The sequence below is a fragment of the Chelmon rostratus genome, chromosome 3 (assembly GCF_017976325.1).
Source record: "Chelmon rostratus isolate fCheRos1 chromosome 3, fCheRos1.pri, whole genome shotgun sequence".
Taxonomy (NCBI): Eukaryota; Metazoa; Chordata; class Actinopteri; order Chaetodontiformes; family Chaetodontidae; genus Chelmon; species Chelmon rostratus.
The window spans coordinates 22,769,880-22,790,520 of record NC_055660.1 but is presented as its reverse complement, the minus strand read 5'-3'; the positions used below and the strand labels follow the sequence as shown (position 1 = coordinate 22,790,520).

At 43.5% G+C, this 20,641-nt stretch overlaps 1 protein-coding gene across 7 annotated transcripts in view; it reads right to left on the bottom strand.

Moving 5' to 3' along the window:
- cnnm2b (cyclin and CBS domain divalent metal cation transport mediator 2b) overlaps window positions 1-19,672 on the bottom strand; it is a 35,553-nt gene extending 15,881 nt beyond the window's left edge. For all 7 annotated transcript variants that reach the window (XM_041933239.1, XM_041933237.1, XM_041933243.1 and 4 more), the window contains exon 1: window positions 18,101-19,672. In XM_041933239.1, coding sequence (XP_041789173.1) covers window positions 18,101-19,598 — 1,498 coding nt within the window. In that variant the 5' untranslated portion in view covers window positions 19,599-19,672. The remainder of the gene's footprint in view (window positions 1-18,100) is intronic.
- Between the last annotated feature and the right edge of the window lie 969 nt (window positions 19,673-20,641).

Here is a 20,641-nt window from a genome sequence, read left to right as displayed (position 1 = left end):
TATCTAAAGTCTATTTCTGTCTCTCTCAGTGTTACACACACACACACACACACACACACACACACACACACCACACACACACATGCACACACACACACTCGCCTTTCGCACAGTAGCTCCGCTCCACATCGTTTTGTCTCGCTGTCCCACAAGATGAGTGCATACTTTCCAGTTTCCCACAAAGACAAAATACCACACAAGCGACAGAAAAAATGCAGCTCCTGTCTTCCATAAATATATTACGAGACAATGACAGCCTGTTTATTCATAGCTCCTTAGCTGCTGTTATGGCAGTGGGTTTTATGAGGGGGGACTGGAGGTAGAGTGGGGAGGCTGACCCTCTGGAGCCTGGAACTTGGAAGCGGGCCACGAGGAGAGCGTGTCCTTGCGAAGACCAGTCGTCTGGGGTCCTATAAGCCACCACTGCTGCCTGACATCTGGGGCTGTCTAGCTGGGCTGAGGCTGAATGCATGCTGGGTAGTCCAGCACACAGGCACACTGCACACATCAGGGTCGGGGGTCAATTCACTTTCAATTTCATCCATTTAGGAAGCACGTTTTCTCGGGTCAAAAACTGTAACGCTTTAGTCATAAGAAGGATCTCGTGTTTCATGTTTCTAAAACATTTCTGAGAATGATGTCTGTGTCATTAGAGCCGTAAATGGAAGCTTCAGTTTACATTTGTAATTGGGTGAAGTAAAGACACACACACACACACACACACACACGTACAGGATTATTTGGTTTCCCTTAACAACAAAGCAGCAGATGACTAAGGTACCAGGAAGTGCTTAATCCCACTGAGGAGAGAGTCAGGGACCACAACGTATTTGTTCAGTAGTGTGCATTAAAACACAGGCTGTGAAAGGATGAAGACACGCAGCAAAAGATCTACTCCCCAGGGCAGCTGCCATGTTAATTTGGATCTTTTTTCATTGCGTAGCAACTTTATTTTGTCTGCTTTTTTTTTTTTTTTATTCATTAAAAACTGTATGTCTGTAAACTGCATGTGTTTCCTCAAATGATTCCTTCAGGTTTATAACAGCTTTCTTCCTCCCGTCCGGAACTGATTTTTAGAGCAGATATTTGTTGAATTGTTTTTCTCGGCCTGAAATATGCAAATTAAACAGTGTCAACGAGACAAACGACACATGCTTGTGGCTCTGTGAGGCTGTACTTAAGCCCAGTGGTGCATTGAGCTAAATGCAAACGGCTAAATGCTAACAAACTCACTGCGGCTACGCTAACAAGCTGATGTTGCGCAGGTATGTTTACCACCTTCATCACCTTAGTTGAAAGTATTTGTATGCTAATGCTAATAAGCACTTAGAAAAAGTACAGCTGAGGTCAAAGGCAATGTCATTAGTTTTGCAAGCATTTAGTCATAAAGTACAGAACAAAGTGAAATTTTGACCTGATAACAGCTCTAGAATTCATTCTTCAATTCACATTGTGGGGAACATGAAAGTGTGTACCAAACTTAATGGGAATCTATTCAACGGTTGTAGAGAGATTTCACTGAAAAACAAAAAAGTAAACCTGTAGCGATCACCACTGACACATGCCACTAGCATGGTTAAAAATGCAGGTATAAGCCTTTTTAAGTCCCACCATGCACAACCTTAAATTGCAATAATTGCAATAATGCAAACTAGACTTTGGGTCCCTCGAAAGACACACAGAACTTGACCAGTGCTCCCACTGGTAGCTTAACCCTGCTAAACCATACACTCAGGAACATACAGTCAGACATAGACATAGGTTGGATATGTGTCATGCAATTGTTGCAGAATCAATCAATCTATCTATCTATCTATCTATCTATCTATCTATCTATCTATCTATCTATCTATCTATCTATCTATCTGTCTATCTATCTCTATCTGTAATCCAAAGCCAAGCCTGAGAACCTCCACTCAGGCCTTCAGAGACCAAGCTGTGTGCTCTTTTCCACCATTCCCAGCTTATTTATGGAATGCAGCTTTGTCATATTTTTCCATAGCGCAATTTTCCCCTATAAATAGGCACGTAAGGCTCGGAGAGTTGGGGTGGGAGTATGAGGGGTCAGTATCTGTTGTGGACACTCATCATTGCCCCCCTCCCTGTCTTGCTCTCCCCCCTATTTTTCCAAATATTTGAGCACTGACAAATATAGTGCAATGTTAGGGTGATGGGAACCCATTGGATAGGCTTTCTTCTAAATCTACCTCCAGTGAAATTTTCCAGCCATTCTGACCCATTTTTCCATTGACATGGGCAAAACCTTTAGCCCGATGCCGGCAACACGCCGACTATTTAAAGCTTCATTTACATAAACACATCTAATAAAATAACAGAATCCTGTGTCTTGGCCTGCATTATACTGGAGAGAACAGTGGAATGTGTGTCGGTCTGTATACTCGTGCGTCTAAGTGTCTGTATTTCCTGCCCGAGCATTATAGATGCAACAGATAAATGAAGTGGCTTGTGAGGCATTCATATTGTCAGTATAAATAAGGGAACAAATTAATCATGCACTTAGGGTGGAAGTGCAGCTGCTGCTCTGGAGAGGTTTTCTAAAATTCTGAGGAAATCCTACAAGTGACGTCACCGGAACAATTTGACTATAAAAAGGAAGCTTTGGTCCCCTCTTAGTCACGATTTTTTCATCATCGGTCAGTGATTTATTGTGTGTGAGAACAGTGATGAAACTGTTACCTGTAGAGATTAGTATGAATTTGAAAGGAAAAGCCCAGATTTCCCCTGGAGTGCAGAGATCAGGAGAAGCAGGCCGAGCCCTCAGTGAGACACAGGCAGCCGGTATTTAAAAATGCTAATGCTAATAGGAGCTAACGTGTTTAAACATTGCAGTTCAGCCTCACCTGGACATCGCACGCTGTGCTTCTACAAACACGAATGTATTTTGAAGTTACATCAACCGGCGAGCTTGTTTGATGTGGCAGGCCAACGCACTATGGAGAGTGTTTACGCGTGTCTTTGCAGAACCATAACGTCCGTCTCGGCGGCTGGTTGGTTTCTCTCAGAACAGGAACGCTACACTACAGCAACATGGCATGCGTTAACGGAAGCTGAGCCTTAGAAAGAACACAAAGACAAACCTCTGGAGACAAGATAGCAGTATATTCAAGGTCAGGACAAATAATAGAACAAGGTGGGCATTCTTTATGGGTTTTTTTTGCTGGTTTTGTATTGATATCCATAATGTCGCTCAACACAGAAACACAGGAGTCTCCTGGATAGTTCAGCAATGCTATGAAATTATATCACCCATTGGCTTCATTAAGTCTTTCTCAATATCAAAAGTGTTGCTGGAGCATTGGTGATTCAAGAGTCTTTTCTTTATGCACCTTGCTTCTGGGTGAAGTTTTGAGGAAACATGTTTTTCCATCAGTATGGTATGGGGAATGGGACCAGATATTACATGTCCCTGTTTGGCCCATTGCGTCAAAGAAGGCGCAGTTGTATTTGTATTATACTCTTTCCCAACCGAGAACCGCTGAACATGGGGAGGAAACAGCACTTGATTTTCTTGTTGACACACAGATGTAATCAAGTAGGGTTTCATTGTCTCAGGGCAGAGAGGGACGGCGGCCATTACTCTGAGCTACGGGCATGGTCTGTATATCACTGGTCATCTGGGAAGACAACTGGGAAACACAGACGTAAGATTAATTTGCTCTCTCACTCTCCCTCTCTCTCTCTCTCTCTCTCACACACACACACACAGTTCAGGCTAAGACAAAGAAGAACAGTCCTTGACAAACAGACACAAAGAATACAGATAACAAACCAATGGTCTATTTATATTTTACGCCACCACATTCTCACCTCCAACTACTACTATTATATGTATAATGTAGATTTTTTTTACTGCTGACACTAAACCCAAATCAAATGTGTGTGAGGATGCAGAACAGAGACTGATGTGACTACCACTGGCCGAAGAGGGCCAGGGACCGACTGTTTGATGGATGGAAAGATGGTAAATTTTTGAAGTACTATAACAATAACCCATTACACCTTAAACTTAGCACATCCAATCAGTGCAAGTGCATCGCCATAAACAAAGAAGAAACTGATGGAAGCTACCAGCCTTCAGGCTATCAGGCTTCTCAGATGATTCAGCTACAGTGATTAACAGCACAAAGGGTGATCGCTTTATAGCACAAATGACCTTTCTTACTATAAAAAGGGTTATGGGGCATGTAGTCGTCCACATATATGGTGATCCAGTGGTTACAGACACTGTCCTGTGCTCAGAAAATCAGAAGCTTTGCACATTTAGTGACAACAGCCATCGCCAAGTTCATTGTGTGTGGTGCCTGCTCACTTAGTTTACCCTTTTGTGAAACTTCATTTCAACTGTGGCCGGCTGAAAACGCACCATAAAGCAGGCTTACGTCTGTGTGTTGTTGTGATTTGAGTTCAGTCACCGATGCTTTGGTCCCCTTTGCCTCGGTTGGCCTCTGGGTCAAACAATTCAGTTAGCAAGATACGGACTAATCAGGGTAATGCAGGGAAGTTAAGTCTGCTCACAGCTCCTAACCGTCATTAAGGGGCCTTGGTCACAAGATCACTCTGCTGCTACTAGCCAGTGGTGTGTCACTACACACACGGACGCGCACACACACACATACAGTACAGCCACACACACACGCACACTGCTGGAATGACATTGTTGTTCATTCAGAGAAGCAGCTTGCTGTCGTAGCTGGCTGCGTTTGTTGTTGAAAGGTCCCCTGGGTGGAGATTCCTTTGGGCCTCAGTCATAAGGAGAGGCATCAATGGGAAACCAGTGGGGATAAATGAATGGGCCTGTGGTCAGGTGCTGCTCTGTTATGCGAGTGTTGCAACTGCTGAATGGTGAGCACATCACACAACGATGACAAGAACTGGGGGTGTTTTAAAGACGCAAAACACATGAAAGTAGAACTGCGCCCGCTCCGTTTTTCAACTTTGAGATTTTGAGCCAAACGAAATTGTGTTCTCAGAAACAACAGATATTAGTTTGCTTCAAACAAGCTTCAAACAATCAAAGTGTTAAAACCATCATGATTCACCACAAGTTTCATTCTGATTTCTGATTCTTGCATTTGGTGCAGGTTAGGAACACAAGTTTGGCTGCTCACATGTTACAGGATGTTGTAGGATCTATCCACACTAGCAGATGTTAGCCTACTTTCTTTAACAGTGTCACATCCAAAGCTCTAAGCGCCAACTTGGTGCAACAGCGACACCCTGGACTGAAGGCCAGAATCTGCAACTGCAGTCAACTGCGCTAGAAACGCATGGTGGATGGTCGTGGCATTGCTTTTCCATTATCGTTTATATCCAGCTCATAAAAAAAATGCAACACTTCCTTTGCGACTCTACAGTTCTGTACCAGGGAATCTGTGCATTAATGGAGCTGGAATCAAATGACTGGTATGACCAGTAGCTTATGGAGGCTAATGCTAGCTAACTTTAGATTTTGTTCTATAAATGATTTTACTAAGTCAGTTTTCTGGCCATTGCCACACTTTTGCTCCATATGTTACACATCAACATTTTAATGGTTTTATCGCAAAAGTTCAACAAGAAACTGACTCAAAGGAATGATGGAAAATGACTGGAAATTCAGAGTCATCGTCCTGTAATTTACACTTGTGGCCACAGTGTAACTCAGTCTCGCTTTGACACACAACACACACTAAAATCAATACTCTCACCTCGTTCACTCTCATGTGACTAAGCATATTTCTCAAAATGTTGAACCATTGAAGACACAATGAAATAAAAAAATAGTTTTTTTTAAGTTGTAATCCTGTGTTCTTGTGTTAATTTTTCCATTATTTGTTGGTATATGTCACATAATATGTCAAAAGAGCCATTTTTGAGTGTTTTATATCAAAATATCTGTCTTTTGATGACTCATCATTAAACTGGGGGGCATATTATATGGGTGTGTCATATATCATTCACAATAATATCAGTATAATTTTTAACATGATTTTGAAAAATCATATTGGGATAAAGGCAATACTCCAGCTTGTTAATGTAATAACGTCATACCATCATGCACGGCTCCAACATGAATACAGCAATACGGAAAGTAACACAGCTACTGGCTCCACGGTGGAGGAGTTGTCAGATCTGATCCCAGCAGACAAACTGCAGTGGCTCAGTATCTTTAACTTGAAGTTGTCCTCCGTATTTTGCCAAATCATCAAGAATATCATTATTACAGACATACCCTGAAATATCATCATATTATTTTAGGGTCACTATCAGCCACCCCTTGGGCATAAGCATAAATTGATTCAGTAAGATATGATTTGGTTGACTTGCTAACCTTCAAAGAAGCGTGGCTGAGGCTCCTTCACTGGCTTGCAGCCATTGTTGTGTGTCAATGGGTGAATGAATGTCAAATGGTGAAGTGCTGTGGATAAAGTGCAATATAACTGCTGCCATTTACTGTATAACTTGTTAAGTCACTTCTAAACAAGCCCATACAGTAAAGTGTGAAACTGCATGAAAACAAGGATGTAATAAATATCTGACATGTTTCAAAGGATTTTTTAAAAGACCTCTAACAATAAACTGAGGAGTGGAGTGAATTTCAGCAAAATTAGCAGCAATAAAATGCCACACAGCAGCATCACTACTGCAACCAAAACACTCGACGCACTCTTCACTTGTGACACAGAAAGAGCGAGCTAATTAAACACCTGAAAACAGGCATTTTTGGCTCAGAGTACTTGGAGCTTTAAAACTCATAATTAATACCTCAATAAAAACAATTAGCCGGGGCGAAATCCTTAAAGCTAGAATGAGCTAAGTACTCAATAAAAAAGCTGCCGTGCTTTGTGCAATAAGCTTTGAGAATGTGGGTTGTTGAGGAAAACATGAAACTCGCAAGAACGTCCTGCATCCTGTGCTGTTTTTATTCCATTACCCATCCACACAGAATCATCCGTCTGCTACCGACATTTACTCTCGACATTTACTCTCGACAGAAATCATCAGGATAAGAAGACCATGAGCATGATTCTGATAAACATGCACTCCAGTGGAAGGTTTTAGCACTTGATATCATTTGTGGTTCAATTTTAACAGTATGGTGGTTAAAATTGGTTGGTTAAATCTCATGCACTCCCTGTTCAAGTGATGACTTACTTATGGAAATGTCATGGTGTGTGGCCGGCTGTAGGCCGACTGATGAGACACTGACTTTAGTTTTTTACCTTCAAAAACGGTCTCTTTGTTAGTTATATGTTAACATATGGGGTATCAATCAGCAGTGTATTAGAAGTCCATCCATTGTCCATCATGTTTAAATTTAATTAATTAAAATACTGCTGAGTTACTGAATGTCAATTACCACCACATGCTCTTAATGCATTTCCTAGAATTGGAACAATTGTGCTCAAACAATTAACATCTTAACCCTGCAACTCTCAAATGGCCATTAACATTGTTTCCCTCACCATTAAGTCCCTGCTGATTATTAATTAATCATCACTCATAAAAACAACACAGTGTTTCAAATGTGTCACAATTCTTACCCCCCAAAGTGAAAGTCCACCCTAAAATAGAGCTGCTACTCCAGCGATTCTGAACAGCAAAGTGAATATTTAACAACACTGACAGCAAGAAATCAGGACATCAAGACTTGAACTCAGTGAAATACTACATGAGCACAGCAAAACAACCATCTGCAATGGGTGCAAACAGGACAGGAATCATAATTCAAGCTGGAGGGTCAGCTTTGGATGGGGTTAAGGCTTGGAGCCTGGATCTGGGTCTGGAGGGTCAGCTGGAGCAGTGGCAGGGGCCTGCAGACCATAGTGGGGCTCTACTAGCAGTTTGCCCCCTCGCTGTTAGTTGGGAGTCTTTAGAGAGGGAAAGAGTGCAGACAGACCAAGAGAACTGAATGACCTAAAAATGCATCTTACAACAAAGCTGCATGGGCAGATATCTGGTTTCCCTCTGGTTTATTTCTGCAGACGGAGGTGGTACAGAAACGATCTAAAAACAGTGTATTCTAACCGCTTTTTCCATGTTTACTCTCACTGTACACAATATATGTCTCATCCAGGTCACACCACACGAAAGACTAAAACCTGAACTGGGTCGTTTTTTTACCAGGTGGTATGAAAGACGTCAACGTGACACTTATTTAAATTGTATTAATTTGTGACTTACACTCAGAGCCATGGTTTTCATGTAAGCTGTTACGGACTTTGTGTAGAAGTAGAACAGAAATGACCATAAACTACCAGATGAGGATGTGCCTTTTAGAAAATGTACACGCAACAGAAATGTCTGCGGTGTGGAACTGTTTCAGTTTGTAAAAACCTCTTGTGATGCAAAGTCAGTGTTTTGTCAATATGCGGTGCTGCTGTTAATGTATAATGACATTTATATATTCTTTGTTTACGCTGTTATTTTGCAAAATAATAAATACAAAAAACAATACTATTAAATGCAAGCTGTGATGCTATTTATTCTTAATGCAGAGATGCTTTACTTACTGATTGTTCCCTCTAATATTACTTTGGCAGCATGAGGACATGAAGCGGACACGTGCACTTTTGAGGATCCCACTTTTTGATCTTTTGTTAATAAATGCTCACGGCTGGATGGTGCTGATTTTCTCAAAAGCCAAAACAGTGGTGTGAGAATGTCCCAAACGTCCCTCAAAATGGCTGGGATTAGTTTCCCACAGACATCTAAAATCCATAAACTGTCGTGATTAATTGAATCATCAGGCATCATGTAAGAGTAAATATAAAGTCTGGATGCTCAATCCTTTTTGTTGTTTTATTCATTATTGATGTGTTTTGCATGGCCGGCTGAAATGAAACACTAGCACTGCTGAAGGCTCAGAAAAGTAGGCTCCATCAGCTGATTGTAAAAAGCGCTGGTGTCTTTCGGGCCTGTGAAGGGCCCGTCTTGGGCTTTTCCTCCTGCCAGTAAATGGAGAGACGGACAGTGTGCCCGGTGTTATCAATGAAGCCAGCCTCTTGGCTCTCCAAAAAGTGCAGCTTGGAAGGCGTCCATGGCAGGGCATTAGGCCTGGAGGTTTGTGTCGTTTGTAATTTATAACACTGAGGGAAATGGGCAAGAGGACAATATGGAGAGAAGAGGGAGAGAGGGAATGTGGGAGGAGGGGGATGGGACTTGCTGCACAAGCAAGACGGCTCTGCTTCCCTGAGTGTGCTGCACAGAGCCTGGTTACTAGGCTGACCAAGCTGGAGGGCTTTCTGTCCCTCTCTGAGGCACAGCCTGAATGGCCCTTATTTTTCCTTTCGCTCAAGTCAAACTTAGGCAGGGACCATATAAAGATAGAGCTGTGCAAACGTACACGTCCTGTAAGAGCAAATGCAGAGACAACTAACGGCGGGTGGAAAGCAGTGCTCGCTTTAAAAAAGAACTGGTCCACACTGTACGAGACAAAATGTGCCTGATAGCAGCTAACAGCAGCTCTAGTGTTCATCTGAGACAAATCAAAACTGATGACAGTGCAGCACTGTACCTCTGGAGCTCAATATCTGAGCCAGTGTGACAGAGCGCTACTGTCAGGAAACAACGCATTTGGAGGGATCTTTACACATTTGCCAATTTCAGCCTCAGCTAATAAGACATGGTGATCGCTGCAGCACATCATCATCATCATCATCATTCTTCTCCTCCTCCAAATCATCACACAGCAACACTAATAGCAGCAATTTCCCTTCGTTTCATAAGAATGACATTACGAACACCACCCAAATTACCATGATAATATCTGAAAGACATAACTGCAGTCAAAACAAACATGTCTGTGGCGTTCTCCTCTCACCGGAGACAAAGAGAACATGCTTTTTACTAAGGACAGTGTGAGAGATTAACAAAAAAAAAAAAAAAACAGAATCTGAAGCTTTATTTAAATTCCTTTAGCAGGACAAGATCTGCCACTGAAGCATCAGCTGTCTTGTCTTGATGACATCACAGACTGTATTCATGCTCATTTGTGGTTTTTAGCTTCGGGCGGTGAATGGTCGAAAACTCACTCTCATTGCATCCTTAATTGCATTTCCCTTCAGAGTAAAGAGATCTGCCATTTCATTCCTGAATGCCTTGGGACCATTCGCTCAACGCCGTGGACATCAACAAGTGTCTCACAGCGGCCGAGACCACAAAACCGAGAAGTGAATCTGTAGCGGGATGATGAAGAGGGACAACTAACAGATGCTCATCTGCACTTAAAGGCCTAATATGCAACATTTCCGGATTAAAATACACAAAAACGACTGGACCTATGTTACATATTTTGTTGAGTTGTGTATTTACATGATCCCAAATGTTTCCAACAATGTTCAAACCCAGAGAAATCTGTAATTTCATTCAAGGTAATGAGATTCATTTGGTCGCCTGCCAATGGCGTCATATCCTCTTTACCCCTCTAGATGCTCTAACGTCCATGAAAACACTAGAAACACAAATAAAACTCTAATACATTACCTCGTCCATCAACCTTTCGGCCTGAGCAACCTCTGACAACAACTCCCATGATCCCACACTACTTCACAACATCGTCCAACTACGCCTTTTGTTTTCACTGTTCGACTAACTATGATACGTGAGTGTTTCTCTTTCAAAAATGTTTCTGAAGCACCAACCTGTCCCATTACGAGCATATACAGTGTTTCTCAGTCTTAGTCTGCTGTTATGGTAATAGCTCTCCGATCGTGTCACCTATGAAGTCTAAATAATCTGTTAACACCTTGGCCCTTCCAAAAGAAAAACACACACAGGTCTCTGTTTTGGGAAACAGCTTATTAAAAGGAACGTGGGGGTGGCTGCATTCTGGATTGCGTAATAACAAATTTTCCTCAGTAGTGCATGGCTACAGATCCTTGGCAACATGTGCTGGAAGCAGACTCAGCTCCTTAACTACATCCACAACACAAAACTACCAAAGCCTTTCTTCACCAAACAGCCATCATCAGAAGCTACCAGGAATGAAATGGCCAAGGAATCAAGAAGAAAAGATGTGAGCTGTATGTACAACCGCACTGACGCAACTAAAACAAACTGTAGCCGCTGAAATTTGTGCTGTATAGATGTTTTGATCACTTTAAACAATAAATTACACCGATATCAGGAAGAAATTCTGATCAACCCGACCTCTGTAATACATAGAGACCAGTATACCTGCTACATACGCACTAAACGTGATTCTTAGTAGACATTCATAGCAGACCATTGTCCCTCCGCTGTAAGCAGCCTTTTGATACATCACATTGAGCTGCTGTACAGAGGTGAGGAGGCCAGATCACAGAGGTTTAGATCAAAAGTCTCGCATAAAAGGACATAAATTTGCTCTTCAAAGCGAGGTTTCATAACATGTCCTCTTCATGGGAACAGGAAGCTTCTTGTGTTTAAAGACAGTACGGTCTATTTTCTGATGCACCTTTTGTCGGTTGCACCCAGGTTTGCCAAGTGGGGCCAATTTGAAGGCTAAAACATTTTCCAACTAAAGTGAAATATACAGTTGCAAGCTGACACTGACACCGGAGTTTGTTTGGTGAATAAGAATAGCAGGAGTTGTGGGGAAGCACCACATTACGACGTAGCCTACAGTACCTGAAGACTTCCCTACACGCAAAGCAAACATGTTACCTCCTCACCTTTGGATACACATCACCGAACGGCAAATCCGAACCACTGCAGACACACTGCACTGGTGCTTTTGTGCTAAATACATAGTACGGGGGGCCCAGTAGAAAATAAATGTAAAGTAAAAGTCATAATGCCAGATCAGACAGGCTTTGGGAATGCACTGCGGCCAGATTCACACTCCTCAACTGTTGTACTAATCGGGTCTTAAAAGCCTGCACTCCATGTTGTACCAGAATCTGAAGAATGTAGGCCAATTCAAAAGCCAGCCTTTGAACACAACACACTCAAGAGTTCAATCCAGATGATATCTAAACCACCAGAAGTCAATCTGGCATTCATTCATTTATATTCTGCATTGCCGTTAACAACTCGTGTTGTTGAATAAATCTTACATCACACGTGGAATCTCTGCAATGTTGCCATGTTCAACACGTCCACATTCATCGCTTGAGTATAACAATGAACTTGTAGACACATTGAACTCGTAGACAAAATCCTCACAGTAAACATTTCATCAGCTTATTGTTTTGTCAAAACTATGTTGTTGTGGAGCGCAGAAACAGTCGGCAGAACGGAACATTCTGAAAACTCTCCTTGGTGGTGCATTCAAGGGCACTCTGACATCCTCAGCTATGTTTTGGTAACAATCGAACCCAGACGACAAACATAAGAAAACATCTTGTGAACAGATAAAAGTCCATTTGGTTGTTTTTCAGCTGTCTGAAATCCTGGAAAGCCCAGAACATCCTTAAAGGTGCACTTATCAATATTATTCTATTATCAATCAAATGACTGTGCAACGTGGAGGAGTCGCTTGTAGTGACAAACCCACTGAGATTATCACCCGGCTCTACAGTTTTACAGCACGTTTTAGCATCTTTGAGCTCCGTGTGTTGGTTTTCCACTCTCATCAGCTGTGTCTCCAGCAGCAGCAGGCAGCTGCTTTCAGTGAAAGGGCTCACACGAACCCGGCCTACACTACCTGCCCAGCACAGCAGAGGGACAAAGTTAGCAACTAGCTGGTGAACATAATGGAGCATTTAGCGGTTGAAGAGCCAAATATTTCCCCCATGGAGTCGGTGGAGACAAAAAAGCTCTAGAAGGAGATTGAATATTGACTTACAAGTGCCAGGTGGGCAGAAAAAAGATAACTCCCGATGAATTCTAATGTTGCCACATGTCTGCTGGATATGTAAAGCTCACACATTTGCCAAAACAACTTCAGAGGGTGATAATAAAGCAAACACATTACCATACAACGTTAGCCCGTGAACTGCGACAAAAAGCAGAGACAATGAAAAGTGAACTGTGATGGATCACCGACAAGTCTCTGCAAATCTCTGCCTTGGAAAAAACAGTTGGCAGAAATGTAAAGTGTTCATGATGTGTAGAATAATGGGCTAAAACATGCAAAACAGCTTGTGGTCCCACAAATTGAGAGTCAAGAGTACAATAGGTGAAAAGTTACCATTCAGCAGGTTTCTACAACAGCAGCTTTCGCCTTTAGCTCTTAAAGTGCAGCCAAAGGGTTGCACAGTGCATATGAAAACTCAAACACTTTGACAGACAGGTGCTAATTACAGAGGAGAAAATGCTCACTAAAATAAACTTTCATAAACTAACTATATAGAGAGGCTTATGTCCCAAAAGGCAGCACATAAGAGTGGACAAATGAGCTGGGAAAAAATAGAGTGTGTATCTAAAAAGAAGATATTACTCTTTTTAACAGCATGTGGTGATGTGTTAACATGCTACTCTATGCTGTTTGTAACACGCAGTTGTTGCCCCATGCATGTACTGAGTTCTGCTTTAAAACCGCATTCCATCCAAAAAATCTACTACTAACGCCGTCTCCTGCAACACAAAGTATAGTGAAACGCAGACAACCTTTGATTCGAGGTAATTAGTTCTGATAAAGTGAGCGGCCGGGAGGAGAAGTCTTGCTGAGTTCAAAGGGGTGTCCCTCATCAGGAAACATTAAGTGTTCTTACCAACATGATGCCATTTAATCCCAACACTTGTTGCAGCATTAACGCCAAGGGTTACCAGGCAAACACGCACTTTTTCTGGACATTTGCTATGATACGCTCCACGCACAAACACCCAGAAAGAATAAAAGCACGTGAAGCAAAAAACAAATCTCCTGTTAGTATTTCAGCAACACCAACAGAGAGAGAGAGAAAAAAGAGTTTCACTTTAAGACAAAGTACTGAGCAAAGAGACCGTGAAGGCTGTTGAATCTGAATTAAGCGTAGATTGGCCTATATTGCAGCAATCGGGGAACTAGTTCAAGACGTGCCAGGCCTCATGTAGGCTCTGTCACACTGGAGACATTACTCTCAGACTGTGGAGCATATACACCCTGAGCTATGAAACACGAGTAAAACTGGTCGCTTTAAAAGGAATGCCACAGGGAATTTTCACACGTGCTCGATGGCTCATAGACTTGTCTTAACAGTGTGTATATAAACACTATCACAGGTGGGATAACTACATCAATGTACACAACAAGTTTAAAAGTTTCAACCTCGATTCCAAAAACACTGGGACACTGTGTAAAACAGAAATAATTAGAATGTGATCATTTGCTAATTCTTCGTGACATAAACTCACATAAAAAAAACAGCACAAAGACAATATATTTAATGTTTGACCTCATCAAGTACTTTGATTGTTGTAAATATCTGCCTATCCTGAATTTTATTACAAACAGGTTGTAACAGGAGCAACTTAAGACTGAGAAAGTTGTGGAATGTTTCAAAAACACTCACAAAACACACAAAAACTCAGTCGTTCACAAGCGAGGATGGAGCGAGGTTTGTGAACGCGTGATTGGATAAAGGATGTTACTACATGGGCTCAGGAACACTGCAAATGACTGCACTCTGTTTGTATTTTTTACACAACATCCCAGCTTTTTGGAATCGGAGGTGTAGATAAAAGAAGAACTGAGAATGTGTGTCCCCCCTCTGGAATTCCATAATCAATTTAGGCAAGTGGCGTGCCTTCCCCAGGGGCAGAAACCACAGGGCGGTGGGGAAGAAAGCCTGTGCATAACCTGAATCAAACATCCATACAGTAGATCCTTCCCTCCTCTCACAAAGCTGATTGCACTGCATGTGAGTGAGTGAATAACTTTGGCTTTCAGGAATATCACACATAACTCAAAGTCAGAAGGGCAGCTAAAATCCTGTTTCTGACTCAACTACTTGGTTTGGTCCCAAATGGCACACACTGATCCACTCATTAACCGGTAAACCTGCAGCTTGACAAGCAGCCCCTTGGATGACAGTAATTGTTGCAATCGCAGACGGAGAGCAATTAATGGAGGGGTCAGAAGTTTCCAGAGGGGTGTCTGCCTGAATTAAAAAGCTCCTGCATGAGTCTGACCGTAACCCCTGACCTAGGGAGCCTGGGTCGAGCAGGGTGAAACACCAGCAATGTTGAGCAAATTCAATATTTAAAGCACGAGCTTCAAGTTCTTACTCTTCAACAGGTTTCTTTCATACTTAACAGTTTTTAAGAGCCATGTAATTCAGTGGGATTTCTAAGCACATTGTAAGAGAAATGACTAACACAGGACAAAGACGAGCCACCTTGCCAGAACGTTTATATCCAACGCTGCAGCAGCCTCTAATATGAGCCGGTTGTACTTTTTTCTTTGATTTTTTGCAACAGACTTCAGACGACTATGTAGCTCTGCAAGCGGCATCAAATTAATTAACAATGACTTACAATACAAAGCACTTTGAACTGAGTGTGCGCTGCGAACAGAGCCAGATTGACGGGAAACTTTGACCCCGCAGCCCTCCCTACAACAATTGCTTATGGCTTCCATGAGAGGCTGAAGGCGAATTCCCTCTGGCGCAGGGCCAGCCGCAGGAACGCTCTGCCACGACACACCGCAACTATATGATGAACTGTGCCGGCAACATAATGTGAGCATGCCGTGAGTAAACAGATACACCTGAGCCCACGACAGAAGCTGTTCCCCACATGTGAAGCGTTTGAGGTACCGGTTGATTTTAACTTGCAGACAGTGAGTGTTGCACTCTGAACACTAATTGCAGATTTACAGTTCAGGCTATTATTCAACACGTGTCAGGCTAGTATTAGAGCTAAATGACTGGGACAAAACTGACATGATGAAAACCATAAGTAAAAGTTCAATATCATTATATAACAATAAACAGAATATCTGCTAACATAGTCAAAATAACGCTACGCCCCAGAGACCCATTTTTCCACCAAAGCTCACTCTTAAGGATTTCAAGTTGTGCACAAAGCTGGATGCTTAGATGCACATGTCTAAAGCTGTTCAGCCTGTGCCAGCTGAAGTAAATATCAATGTCAGACAGGTACAAAGCTGGCAAGAGGGGACGGGACCTGAAGGGACCAAACCAAACCAAACCCAAACAACAATTTGGATGCAAGCTCAGGAGTGTCTCTAAAAAACTGATATTGTGAGTGAAGTTCCTGACATAGCTGTGTGGTAGAACTATAAGTTTTACAACAAAGTCTATAAGACTATTTTCAAATATCATTCCATACTACATTACTCCACTCAATAGTTAGTTTAGTATTAGTATTCATTTAACCAACTAAACCAGGAAGTTAAATTTCAGTACTGATGTTTGATCACAATAAATCTCTATTAAAAAATGATACTAGAGTCAGAATAGTTGTTCTCTAGTCAAAACAAAGACAGAGTAAACTGTGATTGGCCACTGATCCTGCAACAGCACAGCAAATTTTGCACACACCATCAGAGATCTCACTGCTGCCAATCGCAAACACTTTTTCAAAGTTTCTGTGAGGGCTGATGCTGCAGTGTGTGTGTATAATGCTGCATTCTGTGACCTGTGATTGTAGTGGCTGGATGCCTGCTGATACTCCTAACACAGGGTGACCACCTATCTGTTCCACTGTCATACCCACTTTGGTCAGTCATAATGCTTAAAAAATCTCAGCCATCAGACGCTGCCAGTCGACTTGGGCTTGTGTAACGAGGTGGGCGACACTGCGAGGCTCATATTTGCTGATTATATTATTGCAACCATGCAGCAGAACATGGCGCGATGTATCGCTCAAATTCAGTTGAACTTTGTGTGAATAATGATCAGCAAGGCCGTAGGAATTGATGTTTTCTGCTGCTGGTGCATGTCTGTAAACACTCAGCTGTGATGAAAACAAACAAACCCCACACAACTAGTATATTATGTAATGCTAATTTGGCATGGAGCGCTACACCTAATTTCTGGTAATGGAGCTCAATGATTTGTTCTGTTTCCCCCCCACCACCCCCCAATTAATCCTCTTAAAGTAAAGTGAATACTCTAATGAGCACGCAATGCATCAATCATGCCCTTTCCACATGTGAAGTATTGGTAAAGCAGCTGATGAACAGGTGCGCTCATGTATCAGTGAGTCACTCCCATAGCTGCAGATCTGGGCGTAAAGAGGGAACAGACCAGAACCACATGTACAAACAGTGCTGGGAATAACTTAGTCAGAGGCAACAACAGAGAGGGGGATGGCTATGCAAAACATCAGGTAAACTGTGGGTGAGGTAAACATCTTTCTCAAACGCCATGCACACACACACACACACACACACACGGTGGGCTCGAGGGTGTTAGAGGCTGTTATTCATTATCCACACGACTGCATTCCAGGGCTGGACAAAAGGAGTTATCGCCACCATCATTCAGAGGCAAGCACAAGAGAGGTAGAGAGGGATTTAAGCAGGTTCTCAAACAAGATGCCCCCACCTGATAACCTCAGCACTGCCGTTGCACCATTCCCACATGTCCTAATGCATTCACAAATCACAGAGAGGGAGGGAGGGGAAAGAGTAAAAAGGGCTGAATGGGAGGGCAAGGTGAGAGGAGGAAAGCAAGGCAAAGAGCAGGAGGAGAGAGAGAGGAACCGTGTGAACATTAACAGTGAATGGAAGCGATGGAGAGAGATAACGACACCTCCTCCTCCTCTTTACAGGAAGTGACCGGTGAGGCTACTGATGCGGCTGCTACGGCGCCCTGCGAGGCAGGGATGAGAAGAAACCCCAAAACAGCCCCGGCCCCTTCCTCCTCCTCTGCTCTCACTCGACAAGAACTCTCCTTCCACTATTGATCCTGAAAATCAGGTTTTAGACACGTAGGTGTCGGCCACACACCTTGACCTGCCGATGGGCAGAGCAGCACAGGCATTCTGCTCTACCTGGAATACACCACTACATCACTCACCTGTCCAAACTCCCTCATCCAGGAGGGGGAGCGTGTTGGACGGGCGAAAGGCCAACCTGCTTGTGCAATGACCTTTGTCACTGGAGGGTCAGGAGAGACTAAAATCTCTTACACGACTTTTATCTTTTAGTGGGCTTTTAATTTGGCACCAGATGAATAAACTAATAATAAGTTAACATGAGTAAACATACACTATCTGGCTGTCTCACCTTTTTTAAACTCCTCCAGCATTGCGTCCAGCTTGGTGTCATTGAACACAAAATGTAAGGGGTGGCTGTAAAACTTTGTGATGGTTTTGAGCGGGGTGCAATCATCCGGGTCCACAAACGCCAGGTCCTTGACAAAGAGCAGATCCACTATGTTGGACCTCTCGCTCTCGTAGACCGGGATGCGCGTGTAGCCGCTCTTCATGATCTCGGACATGGTGTTGAAGTCCAGGGTGGCATCCCCGGGGATCATGAAGCAGTCTCGCAGCGGCGTCATCACGTCCTCCACGGTCTTAGTCCTGAGCTCCAGCGCGCCCTGGATGATGTTCAGCTCCTCCTTCACCAGGTCGTTGTAGGGGTCCGTGACGCGCAGCATCTCCAGGAGCTTCTCCCGGTTGTACACGGTTCCTATCTCCTGTCCCAGAAGGTAGTCCAGCAGCTTGCTCACCGGGTAGGAGGCGGGGAAGGTGAGCAGCATGAAGAACTTGGTGAGGAATATGGTGTTGGCGCCCACAGCGAGGCCGTGTCTGGAGCAGATGGCCTGAGGCACGATTTCGCCGAAAATGACTATTCCGATGGTGGACATGACCACCGCGATCAGCCCCGAGCCGGCGATGTCATCCAGCAGGATGGTCAGCGTGGTGTTCACCAACACGTTCCCGAGCAGAAGCGAGCAAAGCAGGTAATTCCCTTGACTCCTGACCGGCTCTATTTTTTTGGCATAATTCTTCTCCTTCTCCGTGCCGCAGTTCTGGACTATCTGGAGCTCCATGGGGTCCAGAGCCATGAGCCCCAGGTTCAACCCGCTGAACATACCCGACAGGCAAAGCAACATGGAGATGAAGATGACCTGAAGCCAGAAGGGCAGCAGAAACTTTTTCTCCTCCACCACTATCACTTTGGTGTCATCCCCATCGTGGTAGATCCAGGTGTTCTCCGTCCACGGGTCGTGCATCCCGGGCACGGCCGGTGTCGCGGTGGCGATGCAAAGGTAGTACGCTTTACTCCTCTCAGTCTTCCGCAGAGGTTTGACCTCGATTTCAACTATTCCCGACGTCTTTCGATTCAGGATGATGTTGGGCAATATAATTATATCCGAAGTCCTAATACCGCAGGGATGCAAGCCGGACGAGTCCTCTTGGCTCTGGTTATCCCCCGAGGAGCTGTCAAGGCTCCCCACCGTCCGGCTCCGCTCATGTTCCGTGAAAGCAATTTTGGACCAGGTCTCGTTGTTGATGTTCTGCCCGTACACCCTTAATTTCACCCGAGAGCGCTCACTCACCCGCAGGTAGCCCTTATCCATGAAGGAAATGTCGTCCGTGTCCTCCAGTCGGAGCCCTATGATGACGGTCTCCTCGGACCCTTCCTTGCCACTTGTCGGGGTGACACAACAGCCAGTGACAGTTAAGAAAATCATCGCCAAAGCTCGGACCCGGTTAAGTGACGCCATTTTTGCAGCGGTGGGTGCTTGGGATAACGGCTCTGCCATATTGATAACCATTGGCAACCAACCTGCTGAATGAAAAGGGCTTTTAAAAATCAGAGCCAGTCGGAGTCCGCCTTCATCTCCGCCGAGGGTTGCCGTGACTTGTGCATCGGGACCTGCTCGTTCCCACTACGTGTCCGACACTGATGGCTCGCGAGCGCAGGCTTATGGGCCAACTCGTGCCTCCCCTGATGTCCCCGAGACAGGCGACGGCGGCGACCAATCAGGAGGCGCCGCTGGACGAGGGGCGGGGCGGCCGCAGCCTCCTTGGCGAATTAAATTCCAAAACAAGTGCGCCTCATGTTAAGAGACAGACAGGACTCTACTCGTGACTTTTTTTAAACATATATCCTACTACAAAAGATAACAAATGTATGTGATTTTAATGTATTTCTTAAAAAAATGACATATCAATAAAGAAACATAAACACCTGCATAACATAATACGACACTATGAAACTCAAATAAATGTATACTGACACTGTCAGAGGTGTTCAGTCAACTACATTGTAATTTCTTAGGTACCTTATTTATTTGAGTTGCATTACACTGTTTGTTTATATGACGGCACGTTGACGCACTTCAATGCCCCACAATGACGCAAAACTGTGTCCTACAGTAGTGGTTCCCAAATTTTTTGTCAAGTGATCCCTTAAAATGAAGCAACATCTACTTGTTTGTCCTTACTGTGGATGTCACTTACCAGCATATCAACCAAAGAATAACTTTTCCTTCTCAGATTGTTTTATTTGAAGGATTTTAAGAGGTCCGAAGAGGTGAAAGTATTCTCTATTTCACACGAAAGAGAAAAATATGAGAAATGATGCATACAATTACCATCAAAAAATATAGGCCATTTTCTCTCTTCATCTTTTGATCCCTTGATTCATCTTTCAGAATGTTTCAGAATGGGTGTCTACTCATCAGTGACCAGTACTAAAGGCCTATTTCAAATCAACTGGGTACCTTCCATTCTTTTGATGACTTGTTATTGGCTTCAAAACACCTCATGCAATACTGGTGTAAAGAACCCACAATAGATGTGTAAAAAATGAAAA